This window comes from Microcaecilia unicolor, chromosome 6, assembly GCF_901765095.1.
Source record: "Microcaecilia unicolor chromosome 6, aMicUni1.1, whole genome shotgun sequence".
NCBI classification, from domain to species: Eukaryota; Metazoa; Chordata; class Amphibia; order Gymnophiona; family Siphonopidae; genus Microcaecilia; species Microcaecilia unicolor.
In genome coordinates, this window is record NC_044036.1 from 168,806,678 (window position 1) to 168,822,410 (window position 15,733).

At 43.3% G+C, this 15,733-nt stretch overlaps 1 protein-coding gene across 1 annotated transcript in view; it reads left to right on the plus strand.

The window, feature by feature from the left end:
• The first annotated feature begins 2,026 nt into the window (after nt 1-2,026).
• The window catches only part of TAMM41 (TAM41 mitochondrial translocator assembly and maintenance homolog), a 128,659-nt gene continuing 114,952 nt past the window's right edge, over nt 2,027-15,733 (plus strand). The window contains exons 1-3 of the mRNA XM_030206201.1: nt 2,027-2,310; nt 5,472-5,654; nt 9,989-10,081. Coding sequence (XP_030062061.1) covers nt 2,182-2,310; nt 5,472-5,654; nt 9,989-10,081 — 405 coding nt within the window. The 5' untranslated portion in view covers nt 2,027-2,181. The remainder of the gene's footprint in view (nt 2,311-5,471; nt 5,655-9,988; nt 10,082-15,733) is intronic.

The window sequence follows — 15,733 nt, forward strand, 5'->3', positions numbered from 1 at the left end:
TTTGACGCGAGGGCGGGGCAGCGAGTCTTGGTCAGTGGCTTCACCACCACGAACTTACGAACCGTCTGGGAGTCTGAGTGACTTCAGAACGTTGTCCTCAGAACGTTGAGAGTGCCTTTTATTATATTAGATTTGTTGCATTTGTATCCCACATTTTCCCACCTATTTGTAGGCTCAATGTGGCTTACAATTTTCCGTCATGACTTATGTCATTTCAGAATACATATACAATTGGTAATATATATAGAACATGAATTCTAAATGTATTTATTTATTTATTTATTGCATTTGTATCCCACATTATCCCACCCATTTGCAGGCTCAATGTGGCTTACATAGTTTTGTTAACATTGTCATTGCAGGGTGACAGTTACATTTAATATTGTGCAGAGGTTAAATAAGGGTAGAAAGAGGAAGGAAAGGATTGATTAAGGTAGTTATATTAGGTGAGCTATCTTGACTGAGTGGGTTGTCGGGTGAATTGGTGTGGCTATTAGTTCTCATTGTATGCCTTGCTGAAGAGATATGTCTTCAGAGATTTGCGATAGATATTTGTTTCGTCGATAGTTCTCAGGTCTGTAGGCAGTCAGGTAAAAAAGGGAAAATATACAATTGGTATCATATATTAAACATGGATTGCATATTAAAATTAAACAATATGATATAGGGAGAACATAATCTGATTGTTAAGTAAATGATGGTGAATTACAGTTCCAATTATAAGTCATTATGGTATATCTTATTAAAGAGATGTGTTTTCAGTGCCTTATGGAAGTTAATTAGGTTACGAATTATTTTCAGGTCCAATGGTAGAGCATTCCACATTTGTGAACTCAAGTATGAAAAGCTGGATGCATGTATTAATCTATATTTTAGACCTTTACAGCTGGGGAAGTGAAGATTTAGGAATGTGTGTGCTGATCTTTTAGCATTCATGGCTGGTAGGTCAATAAGATCTAACATGTAGGTCGGGGCATCACCATGAATTATTTTATGCACCAAAGTACATATTTTGAAACTTATACGTTCTTTAAGAGGAAGCCAGTGTACGTTTTCCCTTAGGGGCTTAGCACTTTCGTATTTTGCTTTTCCAAATATAAGTCTGGCTGCAGTGTTTTGGGCAGTTTGAAGTTTTCTGATGATTTGTTCTTTACAGCCAGCAAGGAGACCATTGCAATAGTCTAAATGACTCAGTACCATTGACTCTACTAGATTAAGAAAGATTCCCCTGGGGAAGAAAGGTTTAATTCTCTTGAGTTTCCACATTGAGTGAAACATTTTCTTTGTTACATTCTTCACATGGCTTTCCAGTGTGAGATTCCGATCAATGGTTACTCTGAGAATTTTCAGGGTATCTGAAATGGGAAGGGTAAAGTTTGGTGTGGATATAGTAGTGAAGTTATATTATATTGCGATGTAAGTACAAGACACTGAGTTTTCTCTGCATTTAGTTTCAATTGAAATGCATCTGCCCAAGAGTGCATAATTTAAGTATGAAGAATTGCTCTAAATTACAGTTTTATAAATGATCTTCTGTTTTTTCGTATTAGTAGTATTTGCTCCTTAACCTTCAGAGATGTCACTTGGCCAACATATATAAAACTATCATGCCAATAAAGTTATCAGAATCTGGTAGTAGATGACAAGGCTGTCGGATACAAAGGCAGCACGAGCAGACAAAAGTTGATAATATTATAGACACAAAAAAGTCGACAGCTCTGAGATTACACAGCAGCCCTGCCCCTATGGACTGGCTCATTTATTTGCATCCCCGAAACAGACACACCCCCAGGTCGAGCATTCACACCCACCTGCCGCCCAGCGCCTCCCATGCATCCGCAACGCAAGCAAGCAAACAAACAAACAAAGGATATTAGGGCAGACTCAGATTCTCACCAATCAGCGGAGAGTCTCGCGCTGGTGGGCGGCATGATAAAGCAGGATACACCAATCAGAAGCTGCTTTGAGACGCTGTCGGCGCGACCAATGGAAAAACGACGTTTTGCTGTATTTCCGGAAGCGGTGTTTCACTATCCTCCAGCAGGGTTGACAGGGAGAAGGAAGTTGGTGTGAGTTGCTCACGGTGGTAGTTTATGTTTATTCTTTTAAGGCTTTAGAGTAAATTGTGTGCTGTAGCATGAGGGTTTCATTTTGAAGTTAGCCAGGCGGGGTTTATTCAGGATGCTACCGGCTCTGGAGAGTACGGGGTTTACCCTCAGGAAGATCCTGTCTTGTTTTCCGCAAGACATCAGCCTAGCTTTTGCTTATGGATCAGGAGTGTTCAGGCAGTCCGGGACGTCGCATAGTCAGGTAAGTCATAATTAATGGCTAAAACCAAATAGACACGTTCTAGAGGTAGTGTCTATAAGTGATTACTGACCGTTCCTGCCTCTTTGTTTAAGCATTCCATTGCACTAGTATTTGTAGATAGCTTCACCCAGTTGATAGCAGGAACACTTCTACTCAATATAGAGCAGTAGAAGTAGATAAGTGGCACATAAAAGCAGTATTGCTATAAAAACGACAACTGTATAGATAGTATGATTTCTGACAGCTTTAATATAGAACGTTTTGCATACTTGTATTTCAACAAAGGAGGGAGAGAGAGTCCAAAGGTAATTTTGTGACAACTAATATTCTGCACATTGGTAGTATTCTTCTGGATGTAATAAACTTAAACTATCAAGTGCATAATTACAGAAATGACAAAATACTTAGTTCCGCCTCCCCTCCCCTTCCAAAAAACATCCCTGGTGTTTAGAAGCACCCCTAGCACCCCCTCCCAAAACAAAACATCCCTGGTTTCTAGTGACACTCTTCCCATCTGAACTGATGACATATAAAAGAATATTTTTCTAGACACCAGGGATATTTTTCAAGTGGCGGTTTGAGCACCTTTCTGCATCGGTTCCAGTGTTCCAGAAGGAGCCTTATTGCATGGCCCTTGTCCTGCTGTAACTAGTCTAAAGGCCCCCTTTACGAAGCTGTGGCAAAAGGAGACCTATGCTACTGTCGACGCGTGTTTTTGACAAATGCCGAGGCCCCCTTTTACCACAGTGGGTAAAAGGCAGGTCTTTCTTTTTTTTCAGAAAATGGCCATGCAGCAAGTGAAGCACTCACCGCGTGGCCATTTTGGGGGGAGCACTACTGCCACCCATTGCTGGCGGTAACCGGGCAGTGGGCGGCACTGCCTGATTACCACTGGGTACACACTGGCACAACAAAAATAGAAATGTTTTTGTAGCGCCGGATATGATGCACACTGGGGGTGGGAACTACCATTGAACCTCTGCGGTAGCCCGGCGGTATCTCCCTTTTAGCGAGCGGTAACCGCTGTTTAGTAAAAGGACCCCTAAGTGAATTGGAAGGGACATAAAATAGGGGAAAAGCCTGTTGAAGATTCATAATGCCAAGAGTGCAGCCCAAGCCTAAAGGAATAGGAAAAACTATTGCTGCCTCCTCCATCCCACACAACAATTTTGATTGACCGGTTTCTTGACACTGCTGCTTCCTCTTTTACTCTTAGGTCTACTTTAATTGTATGCTTTATGGTTGTTTTCAAAACTGTGTTTGGAGGTACAAAGCCCATGGGTACTCTTTACCATGTTCAGTGTGAGCACTTTTCAGACATTGTAGATACCCAGGTAAATGACTTTTGAAAACATGCCCTTTTTATTTCTAGCTGTGCCATACACAACATCTTTGTCTCTTAGGGGTCCTTTTATTAAGCTGCAGTGTCAGTGCATGTTTTTGATTTGCGCTGAGGAACCCTTTTACAACAGCGGGTAAAAGGCTATCAACTTTTGGGAAACAGAAATGGCCGTGCGGTAAGTGATCACTTGCTGCACAGACATTTCGGTGGGGAGCCATTACCACCACCCATTGAGATGGCGGTAAGGGCTCCCTTGCTAACCCAAAGGTAACTGCTGCCCAATTACCGCCAGTTAAGTTCCAGCTCTACAAAAATAGCACATAGTTTTGTAGCGCTGGAAATGGAGCGTGCTAGTGATGGGAACCACCACTTGGTTCTTGTGGTATTCCAGCGGTAGTTTCGGACTGGCGTGCGGTAAGCCGCAGTGGGCTTACTGCTGCTTTGTAAAAGGGCCCCTCAGTTTATATCTCTGTATAGGGTAATTTATAAAAGGTTTTTCGGTATGCAAAAACCTGTTTTACATGTGGAAAAGGCCTTTCATAAAATCCGTGGCCATTCATGTGTATATAAATGCATGCATGGTGACAAGATGGCACATATATATGTGTGCTGCATGTTGGCATTGTTGGGTGCATAGTTTAGGTCGAGCAGGAATTGCAATATATATGTACATATTTATAGAATACCTTCAACAAAGTGCTTTACAGAAACACTTAAGTAGGTGCTATCACTGCAAGTTAAATTCTTACCTAGACTGGACCTCGATATTGACTCTTTTCACATGAGGTACACAGCCTCATGACTCGCTCAATTTATCATCAGTTCTGTCAATGTACACTTTAAACCAAAAGTTTCTCTCCTGATGACGAGAGTCTTACTGAGATATTATTTGACTCAGATATTATTTATAAGAGCATTTGAGATACAGTTTATAGAAACTTTTGATTTAAATAAAGAGTACATCAAATATGTCAGAGCTATTAATGGGACCAATGATGAATTGATCAAATCATGAGGCTGTGTACCTCATGTGAAAAGAGTTGCTACCGAGGTCCAGTCTAGGTAAGAATTTAATTTGCAGTGATGGTACCTGCTTAACAGTTTTTGTAAAGCGCTGGGTTATTGAAGGTATTATGTATTGATACCCCCTGCTACTTGAGATATTAGGACCTACAATTACATATTTTATAGAGTACATGAGTGCACACATACATGTACACCACTTGTTTTCTGCAGGGGCTGGTTCTGGGTGCTTATTTCATAAAGGTGCATAGGTTACTCATGTTGACTTTGTAATTGGTTTAAAGTAGGCATCTTTTTTTGGCCCTCACATGTAGGCATCCTGCTATAAGATCAGGCTCTATAATAATAGTTTGATGCCTCCTTGCATTTCAGTTCCCATTGAAACTCAGCCCAACCCTATTTTATTTAGATTGCTGATGGTGAGAATGACAGTTTTAAAAACTTTATTCTCCTCAGGAATGCAGTCAAATCCAAATAAAACAAGAGTAGCTTAGTTTTTTTTCTATTAAAACTACAGATTACATTATCCAAGGGACTAGTACTGCAAAGGTGTAGTAACACACATACAACGTTATTTGTTGCATTGTGATATTATGGGACAGTGTCAGTGCACGGAAGTGCGTAGTTCACCTCAGTAAATCTAGCGCTACCTGTTTATCATTCGTCTTGCATGAAGCTTTGTTACATTGTTTTCATAATGTGAGTTGCTTAGTTCTTTGACACTTGCACTGAGTGTTGTTTCTAGAAATGTTCACATACAAATCATATTCTCGTTTTTTGTGGTTTTTTTTTTTAGAATAATATGATGGACTTCGTATTTGCTGTAGATGATCCTATTACCTGGCATGGAATGAATATAAAACAGAACAGGAGCCATTATTCATTCCTGAAATATTTTGGACCCAAAAAGATCAGTGGTTTACAAAACAACTATGGAGCGGGGGTTTACTACAATACTTTAGTACCCTGTGATGGTAAGGTAAGAGATGAAGTGGCCATCTTCCCACTGAAGTTTGCTAGAAATGCAAAATTACTCCCTGGCTTGTCTGAGTTTCCTAAATAGCTATTTAAGATGCTCAACTTCTAGGCTGGAGCCTGAATTAGATACCTAATAGGGATGTTTATTTATTTGATATGATTTACTTCCCTTTGCTTAAACACAGCAAATGTGATGTTCAAAATACAATGTAAATGAGACAACATATCAACATGGGGTAGGGGGCACACGCATGAGGGTGTCGTCATTGTCCCTCCCTTCCTCTCTCCCTCCCTTCCAGTTCCAGGCCCCCTACCTCCAAATTTTAAAAGTCATCTTCACTTACAAAGTTGGGTTTATGGTGGCCGACAGCAGCAGCGGTAACAGGCGTGCAGCTCGACCCTTCTCTCTCGCTCAGCTCTGGTCCCGCCCTTGTGGAAACAGGAAATGAGGGCGGGACCAGAGCTGAGCGAGAGAGAAGGGTCGAGCTGCACGCCTGTTACCGCTGCTGCTGTCGGCCACCATAAACCCAACTTTGTAAGTGAAGATGACTTTTAAAATTTGGAGGTAGGGGGCCTGGAACTGGAAGGGAGGGAGAGAGGAAGGGAGGGACAACGACACCCTCATGCGTGTGACGTTGCGCTCCGAGGGGGGGGGAATCCTGGAACTGGAAGGGAAGGAGGGGGGAACCTGAAACTCGGAGTGAAGGAGGGAGTGGGGAAGGGGATCTGAAACTTGGAGGGATGGAGGGGGGAAACTAAAACTTGGTCCCTTGGAAATCGGAGGGAGGGAGGGGACGACCCTGGAACTCGAAGGGAGGGGACGACCCTGGAACTCGGAGAGAGGGAGGGAGGGGACGACCCTGGAACTTGGAGGGAGGGAGGGGACAACGACTCTGGAACTCGGAGGGAGGGAGAGGGGACACTGGAACTGGGAGGAAGGGAGGGGAGGCTCATGGCACACACTCTCATTCTCACACACACACACTCTCTCTCTCTCTCGCAGACACGCTCGCACCCAGTCTCGCTCTCTCTCTGTCACACACACACACTCGCACATTCACTCTCTCTCCCTCACACAGTCACTCTCACACACACTCTCCCAAACATACACACTCCGAGGAAAACCTTGCTAGCGCCTGTTTCATTGGTTTCAGAAATGGGCCTTTTTTCCTAGTATGTATAGTAAAGATTAATTGCCGTAGAGTGGAGTCATGCTCATACTCCTCGCCCTGCTGGTCGCAGGGGCGGTGTTGGACTACTTCTCTCTCCCTCCTCCAGATTTCAACCCCTTCTTCCACCTCAATCTTACTGTTTTTCCTCCTTTGAAGTCCACTCTATCCGCCTTTTCTCTCCTCTGCCTCTTCGAATAGCGGTGATTTATCGTCCCCTTGATAAGTCCCTTTCATCCTTTCTCAGTGACTTTGATGCCTGGCTTGCCTTCTTCCATGATCCTTCCTCCCCCTCTCTCATCCTTGGTGACTTCAATATTCCTGCTAATGATCCTTCCAACTCTTATATTTCCAAGTTACTCGCTTTAACATCCTCCTTTAATCTCCAACTATGCTCCACCTCCCCCACTCATCAAAATGGTCACTGTCTTGATCTCATCTTCTCCTTTCACACTTAAATCTCCTCCCTCCCAGTCCCATCCTATCTTATCTAATTTATCTAGGAATCTTCACGATATTGACCCTTCATCTCTATCCTCCCGTGTTTCGAACCGCCTCTCTACTGTGACACCATCCACGTCTGTCAACGAGGCTGTTTCTTCTTACAACAATACTCTATCCTCTGCCTTAGACACTCTTGCACCTTTGATGACCCGCCCTATAAGGCGTACAAAACCCCAACCTTGGCTGACTTCTAATATCTGCTACCTACGTTCCTGAACCCGCTCCGCTGAACGCCTCTGGCGGAAATCTCGGGCCCTTGCTGATTTCTTACACTTTAAGTTCATGCTGACCTCCTTCCAATCTGTTCTTTTACACGCCAAACAGGATTATTATATCCAACTGACCAACTCTCTTGGCTCTAACCCTCGACTTCTCTTCACCACATTGAACTCTCTCCTCAAGGTGCCCCTCCCCCAACTCCCCCTTCATTATCTCCTCAGACAGACCCTTTCTGAATTCTTTCACGACAAGGTTCAAAAGATAAACCTTGAATTCTCTACCTCGCCACCTCTCCCTCCACTAGTCTGTTCCCCTCTATCTCCTTCCCCTCATTCCTTTTCCTCCTTTCCTGAAGTTACTATAGAGGAAACTACACTTCTCCTTTCTTCCTCAAAATGTACCACCTGTTCCTCTTATCCCATTCCCACCCACCTTCTTAATGCCATCTCACCTGCTCTTATTCCTTTTATCTGTCACATTCTCAACCTCTCACTTTCCACTGCAACTGTCCCTACTGCCTTTAAACATGCTGTGGTCACACTTCTCCTTAAGAAGCCTTCACTCGACCCTACTTGTCCCTCTAATTACCGACCCATCTCCCTCCTCCCTTTTCTCTCCAAATTACTTGAGCGTGCTGTTCACCACCGCTGCCTTGATTTTCTCTCCTCACATGCTATTCTTGACCCACTACAATCTGGTTTTCGCCCTCTCCACTCAACCAAAACTGTGCTTACTAAAGTCTCCAATGACCTATTACTGGCTAAATCCAGAGGTCTCTATTCCATCCTCATTCTTCTTGATCTTTCCGCTGCTTTTGACACTGTCGATCACAGCATACTCCTCGATACCCTGTCCTCACTTGGATTCCAGGGCTCTGTCCTTTCCTGGTTCTCTTCCTACCTCTCTCTCCGCACCTTCAGTGTTCACTCTGGTGGATCCTCTTCTACTTCTATCCCTCTGCCTGTCGGTGTACCTCAGGGTTCTGTTCTTGGTCCCCTCCTCTTTTCTATCTACACTTCTTCCCTTGGTTAATTAGTCTCATCCCATGGCTTTTCCTACCATCTCTATGCTGATGACTCCCAAATCTACCTTTCTACCCCTGATATCTCACCTTGCATCCAAACCAAAGTTTCAGCGTGCTTGTCTGACATTGCTGTCTAGATGTCTCAACGCCACCTGAAATTAAACATGACCAAAACCGAGTTTTTCATTTTTCCCCCCAAACCCACCTCCCCACTCCCCCCTTTTTCTATTTCTGTTGATGGCTCTCTCTCATTCTCCCTGTCTCCTCAGCTCGAAACCTTGGGGTCATCTTTGACTCTCTTCTCTCTCCTTCTCTGCTTATATCCAGCAGATCGCCAAGACCTGTCATTCCTTTCTTTACAACATCCGTAAAATCTGCCCCTTTCTTTCCGAGCACTCTACCAAAACCTTCATCCACACCCTTGTCACCTCTCGTTTAGACTACTGCAATCTGCTTCTTGCTGGCCTCCCACTTAGTCACCTCTCCCCTCTCCAATCGGTTCAAAACTCTGCTGCCCGTCTCGTCTTCCGCCAGGGTCGCTTTACTCATACTACCCCTCTCCTCAAGTCGCTTCACTGGCTCCCTATCCGTTTTCGCATCCTGTTCAAACTTCTTCTACTAATCTATAAATGTACTCACTCTGCTGCTCCCCAGTATCTCTCCACACTCGTCCTTCCCTACACCCCTTCCCGTGCACTCCGCTCCATGGATAAATCCTTCTTATCTGTTCCCTTCTCCACTACTGCCAACTCCAGACTTCGCGCCTTCTGTCTCGCTGCACCCTACGCCTGGAATAAACTTCCTGAGCCCCTACGTCTTGCCCCATCCTTGGCCACCTTTAAATCTAGACTGAAAGCCCACCTCTTTAACATTGCTTTTGACTCGTAACCACTTGCCTCCACCTACCCTCCTCTCCTCTTTCCTGTACACATTAATTGATTTGATTTGCTTACTTTATTTTTTGTCCATTAGATTGTAAGCTCTTTGAGCAGGGACTTTCTTTCTTCTATGTTTGTGCAGCGCTGCGAACGCCTTGTAGTGCTTTAGAAATGCTAAATTGTAGTAGTAGTAGTAGTAATATTGAGTCATATTGAGTCTCTGCACAGTTCTGTGATACAGTGTTTGGTTTGCTGTGATGTATAGTCTGCTGAATGTCTAGATTAGACATTTCTAGTTATTCCCAAATCATTTTACTGAAAATTGACCTGTATATATTTTTAAGGTTTTCATTTAACATTTTTAACTTAAAATGAAAAGTGGCAACTTCTAAAAACACACCAATTTGAATATCTCTCCAAATGGGCAAAGAGGTGGAGAATTTGGTGATTTTAATTATTTTTAAACACTGCAAACCAGAAGCCCTGTATGCGATATATGTATTTTACTATACATATATGTGTTTTATATATCATGTGCTAGATTATCAAGTACGGTGTTGTTAGCACGAAGACCCTGATTGAAGATCTACTTCACTGGAAGTCTCTGTATATTGCTGGAAGACTGCATAAACCGGTAAGTCTTAAAGCAAGGTTTGCTGTCTTACAGCTTCTTAGGAATTCAAAAATAACATTCTTTTTCTAAGGGTCCATTTACTAAGGGGTGCTAATGATTAGCGTGCGCTAAATGCTAAGAAGCCCGTTTCATACCTATGTGCTTCTTTGCATTTAGTGCGCTCTAAATCCATTAGAACACATTAGAAAAAAGACTCCTAAATGCAGCAACCTGATATTATGACACAGACTAGCAGTAAATTTGAAAGTTTGAGATTGTTCCCAGTGTACCCCATCTTGCAGTGAGGTCTGTTCCTGTCATGGTATTTGTAAATCTAACCCATTTGGAACCACTACTACCATGAAAAAATAATTCTGCTCAGTGGGGAAAAACAGGAATTCATTGAAAGTTTTATTTTCAGAAAGATTATTTTTAAAATTCTCTTGTGTACACAATTTTAGTAGCTGTTTTATATTATTTGCAAGTTGTGATTCCTTGTGTTGCACCAATATAAGAATTTTCCAACGAGTAGAATGATCCATCATACTCTGTATACAAAACATCTACCTATTATGCAAATAGGACCCAACATTCTCTTTTTGCTGACCCTAAGCCCAAAGGGGAAAAGCCTGTGCAAAAAGAAGAATATGTAAACAATGATCATAACCATGCCCATAAAATACATCCGTAAAAATCATTTAAAAAATTAATCAAAAGAAGACCCACAGCCAAAAAAGACAGCCTTTGTGTGCTCAGAGCAATTGAGCATCACTGCCTTTGGCAGGTGCCCAGAGTGCACAGGCACTTTTTTTTTTAAGTGTGGGTTGTCTTTTGATTCATTTTTATTTTTTAGTATTGTTGTAGGTGTGTTTTATGGATTGTTTGTTTAAAAAAAAGTCATAACCATTTCTTCTTTTTGTATAGGCTTTGCGCTTTTGAGCTTTGAGTCAGCAAAAGAGAACATTAGGTCCTACTTGTATAGTAGGTAGGTGTAGGTGAATCCTCAGCCCTGCCACCACACCTTCTAGTTTTTGTTTTGTTTTTTTTGGGGGGAGGGGGGTAAGTTTGCATTTGTACATGCGTCTTTTTCTCATCTCCTATTTCCCCCTGCCCCCAAGCAGGTCTAGCCAGTGCACAGTGCAGCTACTGAGTTGGGCATAGATGGTGTAGTTTTTTGATGGTTCATGTAGTTTTCAACAGAATGAGTGCAAAGTCTTCACAGTGATAGACAAGCATCCAGTTAGTATCGTTTAGATTCTGAAATGCCTCCACTCAATTTTATACATGATTCCTTTATGTCCGTGATTCCCAAACTGGGATCCTCAAATCTTCAGAGGTTCCTCAAGGAATTAGATTATAGAATCTTTTGTGTGAACATATATGTTTGCATAAATTGAGAGTTCCTCGGTGTATAAAAGAATATTTTAGAGGTTTCACCGTAGTAAAAAGTTTGGGAATCACTTGCTTTATGGAAAAAGCCTTGTTTGCACGCAAACAACTTTTTATTTGCTCCTTTTGAAATCAGTGAGAGTCTTGCATCTAAATTTCAACATTTTTGAGATTTGGTGCTCAGAGGATGGCTTGAAGATTAATTTTTTTTTTTTTTATTTATGGAAGTGTTTATTAGAAAATGTTTAACCAGTACAACCATCGTAAAACTCGGTACATAGCATAATGTTGCATTTATGTCAACTCAAATCACATCCATAGTCTGAACATAGCTAAACACCAGCAAACATCAATGCTTAATTCAAAACTGTATACACTTCAAGTTTTTTCCAATTTTTTACATATTTAGAATCCCCCCCAAGAGCCGATCCTCCCTACCGGTACTCATCTCTCTCTCTCCCCTCCCTCCCTCCCCTCCCCCCCCCCACCCTCTCACACTTATTCATACCTTTCATCGCTAGTGTCACTTTAAGAATGGTTCCCAAATCCTCGCCCATCTGGCTTTGGTTTTTCGCTTTTCTGCAGTTAATCTCTCCATCTCACATATATAATGTAGTTTTGTTATCCATCGCACCAGTGATGGGACTTTCGGAGACTTCCAGTGTTGTGCTAGGTTCAACCGAGCTGCATGTAGTGAGTCCCTAATCAATAGCCACTGGTCAGGGGTGACACCTTCTGGTCTCTGTCCTAATACAAACACGAGGGGATGCCACTGCACAGACCGTCCAAGCCACATCTGCAAGCGATTCTGTACCCCCCTCCAGTATGCCTGCGCCTTTCTACATGACCACCAAATGTGACCCATAGTACCTGGTAGCCCACAATTCCTCCAACACTCCCTTGACACGCTAGTGTACATGTGTTGTAACCGTACCGGTGTCAGGTACCAACGGTAGAACACCTTAATAGCGTTCTCTTGCGATGTCACTGCTAAGGAAGATCTCAGTATCTTTTTTTCCAGATTCTGCCAATTCATGTCTGATAGAGTGAACTGTAGCTCCTGTTCCCATCTCCTCCTATGTAGGAGAGAAGGCTTGGCATTCACCCCCTGAAATTTATAGAGGAAGGAAATCAGTCCTCGCGAACCCTTTAGAGCTACACATACCTCTTCCAGCGGATGTATCTCACGGCACATACACTCTCTATATTTTGATGCTTTCAGAAAATGAGACAGTTGCAAATAGGCGTAATGATCACTGGGCCTAAGCCCAAAGTCATCCATCAATGTGTCAAAGGTTATGAGATTTTCCCCTGTGTGTACCTGCCCTAGCATGTCCAATCCCACCTCTGCCCATCTGCAAAACGTGTTATTGCCGATACCGGGTTCGAACAAGGGATTATCCACTATTGGGGCCAAACCAGATACCGGAGGCTGTCGTTCTGGGAACATTTGATCCCAGTAATAAAATGTGGTCTGAACTGTTGGGGGGAACTTATCCACCCTTCCTCTATGTTTATTCAGCATCCACATCAAGTGGCCAAGGGATCTGGAACCCGTCAATTCTTGCTCTAATGTAACCCACAATTTAAAATCTTCTTTTCTGAACCAATCCACAGCCGCTCTCGCCTGCGCCGCTGTGTAGTACCAGAGCAGGTTTGGAACTCCTAGTCCTCCCTGCCTTTTGGATTGGTAAAGAAAAGCCCTGGCCAATCTTGGTCGTCTCTGATTCCAAACAAATCTAATCAACATGTCCTGCAGTCCCGATATAAAGGACCTAGGCAGTCACAATGGGAGCACCTGGAATAGGTACAGAAACCGTGGCAAGATGTTCATTTTGATAGCAGCGATACGTCCAAACCAAGATAGACTCATGGTCTGCCATCTGTCCAGATCTCGTTGTACCTCTCTCTTAAGAGCAGGGTAATTAACCGCAAACAGCTCAGACAAATCCCCTGAAATCTTCACCCCCAAGTAACTTAAAGCACTGCTGGTCCACTTAAAGGTGAAGTTTTCTTGCAAGGAATCCCTCACTTCCTGTGATATATCAACCGCTAATCCCACTGATTTACTAACATTCAATTTGTAACCTGATATCTTGGCATAATCCCCAATCTCCTTCATTAAATTTGGTAAGGAGATCAGAGGCTTTGTGAGGGACAAAAGCACGTCGTCTGCAAAGAGAGCAACTTTATATTCATGCGATCCCACCCTTACTCCCGAAATATCTTCGTTTTCCCTGATAGCTACCGCCAGTGGCTCCATAGCTAAATCAAATAGTAAGGGGGACAGCGGGCATCCCTGCCGGGTTCCTCGTTCTAGAGTGAAGGAGCTTGAGGTTCCCCCATTCACTCTTACACACGCCTGGGGCGAGGAATATAGTGCTTGAACCCATGTTCTGAAAATCTGCCCTATTCCCGTCTTATGCAAAACCCTATCCAGGTAGCCCCAGTGTACTCGATCGAACGCCTTTTCCGCGTCCAATCCCAACAGCACTAAGGGCTGATGTTTCGTCCGGGCTGCATGTACCAAATCTATCGTACGGCGTATGTTATCCATTGCTTGTCTCTTTGCTACAAAGCCCACCTGGTCTGGGTGAATCAATCCAGGGAGCATTAGACCCAACCGGTTTGCCAATATCTTCGCCATTATTTTAATATCTGTATTTAGTATAGATATGGGTCTATAAGAAGCACAGTCAGTATTGTCTTTACCAGGCTTTGGTATTACTGCCACCCATGCCTCCATCATAGATCTAGGAAAGGGAGCCCCCTCTCTCACTGAGTTAATAATCTTTGTTAAGTAAGGTGCCAGTTCAAGAACGTATGCCTTATAAAACTCATTTGTGAAACCGTCCAAGCCTGGCACCTTACCCGTCGGTAATGCTTTGACTACCCTAATGACCTCATCTACCCGCACTGGAGCTTCTAATTCTTCCCGCTTTGAGTCAGTCAGTTTCGGCATATTTATGTTCCTCAAATAGTCCTCGATTTGCCCCGTCTGTACAGCAGCATCCTCCTTATATAGCAACTCATAATATTTAGCAAAACGGTTTCTAATCGATGCTGATTTGTGGAGCATGGCTCCCTTGTCATCCTTAAGTCTGAGAATGTGTCTGTCCACTCTTAATTTTCGTAATTTGGAGGCCAGCAGCCTTCCAGGCTTATTGGTACACTCATAATAAATCTGATTTAACCTTGCATGCGCAAATTTGAGACTCGCCTCATGCAAGGCCTTGATTTCCAATCGTTTTGCCTGTAGTTTTCTATAGTCAGACACAGATCCCGTCGCCCTGTATCTAGTCTCTAAAGCACCTACTTGCTCCGTACATTGTTTCAAGCGTGCTTTGTGGGCTCGAGCCTTTATACTGGCATGTTTTATAAAGTGCCCTCTGGAAACCGCTTTGAAAGCGTCCCACACTATGGCGACAGGCGGCCCAGAATCCCAATTGAGTGTAAAGTATTCTTGCAAGACTGGAAGGAAGCTGGCTCGGACCTCTGGGTCCTGTAATAAATTATTATTAAAAGTCCATCGTTGTTCTCTCACCTCCTCCTTCAGAGAGGGGAGAATCGTCCAGACCGGAGCATGATCTGAGATGGTAATACATCCCATGGCAGAGTTCCCCCCTCCCTCCGGCACTGATCTATCAAGAAAAATATAATCGAGTCTGGAGTATGTGAGATGAACTTGTGAGTAGTAGGTGTAATCTCTTACCCCCGGGCTACCCAACCTCCACACATCATACAGACCCGCCCCCTCAACAAAGTTTTTCAATGCCTGAGAAAGTTTATGATCAACCGGAGCAGGAGGAGACGACCGATCCATGCCAGGATGCATAGTAGCATTGAAATCTCCCGCCACCAACACCTTACCCCTGGCAAAGGTCTGCAACTCTCTTTGGAGCTGAGTAAAAAAACGCTCCTGCTTCTCATTGGGAGCATATACACACACCAGTGTAAACTCCTCCTGCTCCAGTCTTACATGCAAAAATAGAAATCTTCCTTCTTTATCCCTTCTCTGGTGCAAGATTTGCACTGTAACTGCTTTATGAAACAGGATAGCAACCCCTCTCTTTTTTTGTACCTGTGGTATCTGAAGCACAGGCCACCTTTGGATATTGTCTAGAGACTAATAGCCCCTCGTGTTTTCGTAAAAGGTGAGTTTCTTGGAGAAATACAACATGTGGTTTCATCAGACTCAGCTCACGCATTAAAGCATGTCGTTTGTATGGAGAGTTAAGGCCCTTTATGTTATAACTTAAGAATTTATAATCTGTCATTTAGGAT